The sequence below is a fragment of the Sceloporus occidentalis genome, unplaced genomic scaffold (genome assembly GCF_023333645.1).
Source record: "Sceloporus occidentalis isolate IW3139 unplaced genomic scaffold, rSceOcc1.0.p SCAF_1, whole genome shotgun sequence".
NCBI lineage: Eukaryota > Metazoa > Chordata > Lepidosauria > Squamata > Phrynosomatidae > Sceloporus > Sceloporus occidentalis.
The window spans coordinates 2,435,629-2,443,405 of NW_028316981.1; the positions used below are offsets into that span (position 1 = coordinate 2,435,629).

The following is a 7,777-nucleotide window of genomic DNA, read 5'->3' on the forward strand; positions in this document are numbered from 1 at the left end:
GAAGCATGTCTACAGCGCTATATAAATAACATAATAATAATAATAATAATAATGATGATGATGATGATGATGATGATGATGATGATGATGATGATGATGTCCAAAGGAGGCGACTAAAATGGTGAAGGGTTTGGAAACTATGCCCTATGAGGAGAGACTTAGGGAACTGGGTATGTTTAGGCTGAAGAAAAGATGGTTAAGAGGTGATATGATAGCCCTGTTTAAATATTTGAAGGGATGTCATATTGAGGATGGAACAAGCTTGTTTTCTGCTTCTCTAGAGAACAATGGATGCAAGATACAGTAAAAGAAATTCCACCTGAACAATAGGAGGAATTGCTTGACAGTAAGGGCTGTTCGATAGTGGAACACACTCCCTCAGAAAGTAGTGGAGTATCCTTCCTTGGAGGTCTTTAAACAGAGACTGGATGGTCATCTGTCGGGGATTATTTGATTGAGAGTTACTGCATGGCAGGGGGATTGGACAGGATGGCCCTTGTGGTCTCTTCCAACTCTATGATTGTAAGAGTAATGGGATTTAAATGGATATGATTAAGCTCCCAGATTTCAAATATTTATTCAATAAAATATATGTACTACAAAGCAAAAAAGAACCTAGATCCAAATTCCAGATACTGTACATTTCACTTGAATTAAAGGAGGCTGTTGAACTAATAAAATGCAGGATTTTTTTAAAGGGAACCTTAAATATTTAAGGCCAACAAATTGAGCCCACACCTGCCATCACAAGAGCAGGAGCAGCAACAACAAACATCCAGCACAACCACCAATTGTCACTTAAAAGCCCGACCGTTTCCTATCTGCCAGGCATGTGTGCACCTGAATCACTCAGTCGCTTCATCAGGCACACACCTATGGGTCCTTAGCTTGAATGAAGATTGTATGTGTGTGTGTGAGAGAGAGAGAGATGAGATATACTGGCTTGTGGCTGCTTCTTAAGTCTCCCTTGTCCCCTCTTCAGCAATTCTGTACTGACAAATTGCTTCTGGGCTGTCGCCACACACACACAAAAAAGGCTCTTTCAGCTCATATGCTCATCCTGATTTCATTCATTCACTCACACTCTCTCTTTCTCATCGGCTCGCTGGGCTTTCCTCCTCTCTTGCTCCCCTCTCACCTGATGGCTTGCTCATTTCCTCACCTGTTATAAGAAACCTTGAAGAAAAGATATTCAGAATGTTCTAATTTTAAAGCACTAAAGATTTCTTCTAGAGTTCAGCTTTGAATACAGAAGAACAAACAGGTAAATAAAGGTTTAATTGTTTAAAAAATTAACTAAGGAAAACTGCCCCTAAGATATCCAGGATACTCTTACAACTTTCCATTACAAAATAATATTAAAATAGCACAGCCTCTGCAGCAGAAGTTAAACACAGTCGCTCCTCTGTTTTCGTGGGGGGTCCATTCCGGAAACACCCCCCCAAAAAAAAACCCAGAAATCCGCATATATTCAAGCCCTGTTGGCTTGAATAGCAGCGTGCCCCATTTTAAGTCCCTCCGTTTGCCCCTCACAAGTAAGTGAGGGACGTGGATTCAAAGTCTGCGCAAATGGATGGACAATTGTAGGTTAAATTCTGTGGTTACTGGCTAATGAGTAGATAATGATCCAAGCAATTTTTTTTTGTTTTGGAATAATCTCACCTTCTGAGCTGCTTTAGATGGACTCTTGTTTTTGCTTCCTTTCGGTCTCCCTCTCGGTCTTTTAGGAGATGGCTCTCCTGCTGGTTCCTAAATACAGGAAGACATGCTATTGAGAAGCAAAGATTGCAGCAAAGTTCCTAAATACAAGCAACAACACAAATGCAACTGTGTCACTGAGGCCCCATACAGACAGGCCAAAATAAAGCTGCTTCGGATCACTTTGGAGGTATGCTGTTTAAATGATGCATGCCTACTAAGAGTCCAAAAGCCACGCCAAAGCTGCACTCACATCCTTAGGACTGGGTTGTGGCTTTGGCGCGGTTTCTGGACTCTTAGTACACATACATCATTTAAACAGCATACCTCCAAAGTGACCTGAAGCAGCTTTATTTTGGCCTGTCTGTATGGGGCCTGAGTGATTCCATTGTAATCATGGAAGAAAAATAGGAAAGGGGGGAGGGGGGCAGAACCATTAATGAGAGTAAAATGTTATAGCCTGACCATGGGATTATTAAAACAAAATTGTGAAAAAGCTTGTACTTTCATACTCTTTCCAACTAATTTTATTTTAAAAGGATGACTATTGTTTTTCTAATCATTCAAGACTTTTCATAATCTACAACACATAAATAAAATGAAATAACACTTAGATCACCAACAAGATTTTTTTTAAAGGAAATATCTAAGTTGATTTAAATGATAGACAGCTTTTATTATCTTAAAGCTACAAGAGCGAGTTTTGCTTTGTTCTGTAGTTTTCAATCAATTTCCATTTGTCTATGTGTGCATTCTGTGAAGTGGGATGGGGCAGTTGGAGTTGTCTTTACCATCTTCTAGTAAAATGAAAAGCCAATGTAGAATTTAAACAGTGCCTCAGATTAGAACAATTCAAAAGCAATGGTTGTTTCAGTTATTCACTTGCCCCCCCCAACCCATGGGTTTGCTGCTTGAAAGTGAATTAAGACTCATTTCAATGGCTGTAATTAAGCTTCCAGATTTCAAATATTTATTCAATGAATATAGGCTCTTGATATCTGCTCAGGTTTGGTTTTAGCACTCATCATGGATACCAAAATTCGCTGATGCTCAAGTCTCACTATATACAATGGAGGAGTAAAATGGTGTCCCTTACATTAGATAGTAAAATCAAGGTTTGCTTTTGGAATTTTTAAAAGTTTATATTCTCAGGAGGGCCACCAAAATGGTGAAGGGTCTGGAAACCATGCCTTATGAGGAAAGACTTAGGGAGCTGAGTATGTTTAGCCTGGAGAAGAGACTGTTGAGGTGATATGATAGCCCTGTTTAACTATTTGAAGTGGTGTCACATTGAGGATGGAGCACACTAGAACATGGAACAATGGATGCAAGCTAAAGGAAAGGAGATTCCACCTTAACATTAGGAGGAACTTCCTGACAGTAAAAGCTGTTCGACAGTGGAACACAGACTGTGGTGGAGTCCGTGAGCCCTGGTAGTGCAGTGGCTAAATGCCTGTACTGCAGCCACTCACTCAAAACCACAAGGTTGCGAGTTCAAGACCAGCAAAAGGGCTCAAGCTCAACTCAGGCTTGCATCCTTCCGAGGTGGCTAAAATGAGTACCCAGATTGTTGGGGGCAAATTAGCTTACAGTTGTAAACCGCTTAGACACTGCTTAGGCGGTATGAAGCGGTATATAAATGAAGCTTGTCTCCTTCTTCGGAGGAGGTCTTTAAGCAGAGGCTGGATGGTCATCTGTCGGGGATGTTCTGATTGTGAGTTCCTGCATGGCAGAATGAGGTTGGACTGGATGGCCCTTCTGGTCTCTTCCAACTCTAGGATTCTATGTTTCTATTCTAAGATGTAGATGATTGAATCCATGGATACAGAGGGTCACCTGTACTACACAGAAAGAAAGAACCTAAATCCAAATTCCACATACTGAACATTTCATTTGGATTACAGGAGGCTGTTAGACTAGATCAATGCAGGGTTTTGAATAGGAACGTTAAACATTTAAGGCCATCAAATTGCACCTACAGATGCTGACATAACAGCAGCATAACAAACAAACACCCAGCACCACCGCCAAATGCTGCAAAAGCCCAACAGCTTCTGATCCACCAGACATATGTGCCTCTGAATCATTCAGCCTCTGCACCAGCACATATCTATGGGTGGCAAGGTTGAGTGAAGCGTGTGTTGGAAGGGGAAGAGATATACTGACTTGTGGCTGCTTCTTAGCTCTCCCTCGTTTTCTCTTCAGCAGTCCTGTGCTAGCAAGTTGCTCCTGGGCTGCTGCCGTGGAAGAAGTCAAAGGCTGACAGGCTCCTTCACCTTGTGTGCTCATCATGACTCTGTTCTCTTGCTGAGGCTGCGCACTCACTTGCCCATTCACTGGCTTTTCCCCTCTTTTGTTCCCTTCCAGCTCCCTGGCTCTCTTGGTGTAAGACTCCTTGAAGAAAGATATGCAGAATGTTCCAGTTTCACAGTAGGAAAGATTTATTTCTTCTAATTACAGTTCTGAATACAGAGGAACGTATATGTATATAAAGAGTTGTTTTTTAAAAAAGTTGGGATATTGACAGGGTTCCCCATGACATTCTTGCAAACAAGCTAGTAAAATGTGGGGTAGACAAGGCAACTGTTACATGGATTTGTAATTGGTTGACCGGACGAACCCAAAGGGTGCTCAACAATGGCACCTTTTCATCCTGGAGAGAAGTGACCAGTGGGGTCCCACAGGGCTCTGTCCTTGGCCCAGTACTGTTCAACATCTTTATCAATGACTTGGAGGAAAAAAATTGGGGGAATACTTATCAAATTTGCAGATGACACCAAATTAGGAGGAATAGCTAATAGCTAATACTCCAGAAGACAGGATCAAAATTCAAAATGATCTGAATAGACTAGAAAGCTGGGCCACAGCTAACAAAATGAACTTCAACAGGGAGAAATGTAAGGTACTGCACTTAGGGCGAAAAAATGAAATGCAGAGATATAGGATGGGGGACACCTGGCTTAAGGAGACAACATGTGAAAGGGATCTGGGAGCCCAAGTAGACCACAAGTTGAACATGAGTCAACAGTGCGATGCGGCAGCTAACAAGGCCAATGTGATTTTAGGCTGCATCAATAGAAGTATAGTGTCTAGATCAAGGGAAGTAATAGTGCCACTATATTCTGCTCTGGTCAGGCCCCACCTGGAATATTGTGTCCAGTTCTGGGCACCACAATTCAAAAAGGACATTGAGAAACTGGAGCGTGTCCAAAGGAGGGCGACTAAAATGGTGAAAGGTCTGGAAACCATGCCCTACGAGGAACAAGTCAGGGAGCTGGGGATGTTTAGCCTGGAGAAAAGAAGGTTAAGGGGTGATATGATAGCTCTGTTTAAATATTTGAAGGCATGTCATATTGAGGAGGGAGCCAGCTTGTTTTCTGCTGCTCCAGAGACTAGGACCCGGAGCAATGGATGCAAACTACAGGAAAAGAGATTCCACCTGAACATTAGGAGGAACTTCCTGACAGTAAGGGCTGTTCGACAGTGGAACACACTTCCTCGGAGTGTAGTGGAGTCTCCCTCCTTGGAGGTCTTCAAACGGAGGCTGGATGGCCATCTGTTGGGGATGCTTTGATTTGGATTTTCTGCATGGCAGGGGGTTGGACTGGATGGCCCTTGTGGTCTCTTTCAACTCTATGATTCTAGGAAAACTGTCCCTAAAATACAGAATTCTCCTACAACATTCCAACATGAAACAATATTAAAACAGCACAAACTCTGCATATATATATGAAATCTGATTACTAAAAAAATGAATGGATAATAATCCAAGCAAATCTTTTACTTTGGCGTAACCTCACCTTTTGAGCCTCTTGAGAAGGACTCTTGTTTGTGCTTCCTTTTGGTCTTCCTCTTGGTCTTTTAGAAGATGGTTTTCCCATTGATTCCTAAGTACAAGAAGGGATGCCATTAAGGCAAAAGATTTTAACAAAGATCTTGAGTACCAGCAATAGCACTGGGTGGGTATGGATTTGACTAGTTCTCTGGAAAGGGCACTCCTGAAAGTTTCCATGTCAGATTTCAATTATAAGTGCAATGATGTATTTTTAAAGCACATATCAAGCCAAAACATTGCCCATGGGGAAAAATTCAGACAATGAAATAAGAAATAATATCTTATAAGAGTCTAGGGCAGGGGTAGGCAACCTTTTTGAGCCGGGGGCCGGGTTGCTGTCCCTCAGACAACTGGGGGGCCGGAGCCAAAAAATAAATAATTAAATATTTTTTTTTAAAAAAAAATTAAATATATAAATAAACCAGGACAAATGTAGGACAAAATTTTCAAATGGAAGACACTTTTTTAAAAAAAAAATGGAGGACACGCGAAAAAAATTGCTGATTTTTAAAAAAATGTTAATATAAATGCATGTTTCTGAGGCTTCTATAGACAATTGCCCCCCAAAGGCCCTGGCAGCAATCGGCGGCAGGACCGGGCTGGGGCCGGTCCCAAGGCCTCGCCGGGCCACATCCGGCCCGCGGGCCGCAGGTTGCCTACCCTTGGTCTAGGGGCACTGTGGAGACTTACCTAGTTTTATTTGACATGAGCTTCCATGACTGTAATCCACCTCCTCAGACATGTGTACAAAGTGACTCCCCATCCATTCCTCTGAGAAAGTGGACTAGAGCCCAGACAGTTCTGCCAAGTAACTCTTGCTAGTTTTCGGTGCCATCAAGCTCATGGATGTTATTTTTGCTGCATGAGACACTCCCAGCTACTCTGCACCGCCACTGCCCCCTGTCCTGGAAGATTTCCGAAAAGGAGAATCATAGAATTGGAAGAGACCACAAGGGCCATCCAGTCCATCCCCTGCCATGTGGGAAATCACAATCAAAGCATCCCCAACAGATGACCATCCAGCTTCTGTTTAAAGACATCCAAGGAAGGAGATTCCACTACACTCTGAGGAGGAGTGTTCCACAATCGAGCAGCCATTGTTCCGAGTCCTAGTCTCTGGAGCAGCAGAAAAAAGCTGGCTCCCTCCTCAATATGACATTCCTTCAAATATTTAAACAGGGCTATCATATCACCTCTTAACCTTCTCTTGTCCAGGCTAAACATCCCCAGCTCCCTGAGTCTTGCCTCATAGAGCATGGTTTCCAGACCCTTCACCATTTTAGTTGCCCTCCTTTGGACATGCTCCAGTTTCTCAACATCCTTTTTGAATTGTGGTGCCCAGAACTGGACACAATATTCCAGGTGGGGCCTGACCAGAACAGAACAGAGTGCCACTATTACTTCCCTTGATCTAGACACTATACTATACTATACTATACTCTGAAACCCATATTGACTTTTTGTGATTATGGAATTGCCTTCTAGATGATCACAGACTCTCTGTTTAATACACCTCTCTACACACCTGGGCATCCTCCACACATAGGACAAATTTGTCCCGCTCTTGGAAGGTCCCCTCCCCACAAATAGCTGTTGTCCCCTGTTTCTTGGCAAGGTGGAGGAATGGAGTGTCTTTGGAGTTCTTATGTTCAGGAGATACCTGGGCTGGTGGCTGCTTTTCTAGGACAGGTAGTGCCTCCTCCTTGGGGTATGGAGCTGAGGAAATGGAGCACAGAGGCAGTTCTTGATGGGTTTCCATCTCCACTGAGGGGGCCGGGCGGGGGTTCTCTCTTCTAAGGGTGGAACATCTGAGGGTGAAACAAGTAGGTTTTAGTCAGCAGGAGTGCCACATTATTATTGTTTTTAAACTTTTCTACACTATATTGTTGGATTAAAAATGCCCCCTTTTTGTTTTCTGCTATTACTGGCATCTCCTGAAATCCTTCTGGGAAATGGGATGTATTCCCTTCTGGACCATTGGACCTGGCCAGCAACATAGCTGATTCACTCCAGGCCAAACCATTGGTCCCATATAGTTCAACAGTAACTGACCGGCAGTAGCTCTCTGGGGTTTCAGGTAAGGACCTCTTTTCTTCCAAGGAAATGTACCCAGAACCCTCTGGACTCAAATGTGAACTTTGCCACTGAGTCGGCCTTTTCCTGTGCCCAGCTTGCACACATGGTGGGCACATACAAAGGGATGTTTCTGAGAATGCTTCGTAACTAGCAATGTGAAGGTCTGGG

General features: G+C 43.1%; 1 protein-coding gene across 1 annotated transcript in view; it reads right to left on the reverse strand.

Annotated features, from left to right (window-relative positions):
• The window catches only part of LOC149320357 (uncharacterized), a 126,427-nt gene extending 119,098 nt beyond the window's left edge, over positions 1 to 7,329 (reverse strand). The window contains exons 1-4 of the mRNA XM_089500311.1: positions 7,194 to 7,329; positions 5,499 to 5,585; positions 3,865 to 4,092; positions 1,663 to 1,749 (exon numbers count right to left, since the gene is read on the reverse strand). Of these exons, the coding sequence (XP_089356437.1) occupies positions 1,663 to 1,749; positions 3,865 to 4,092; positions 5,499 to 5,585; positions 7,194 to 7,292 (501 nt within the window). The 5' untranslated portion in view covers positions 7,293 to 7,329. The remainder of the gene's footprint in view (positions 1 to 1,662; positions 1,750 to 3,864; positions 4,093 to 5,498; positions 5,586 to 7,193) is intronic.
• Between the last annotated feature and the right edge of the window lie 448 nt (positions 7,330 to 7,777).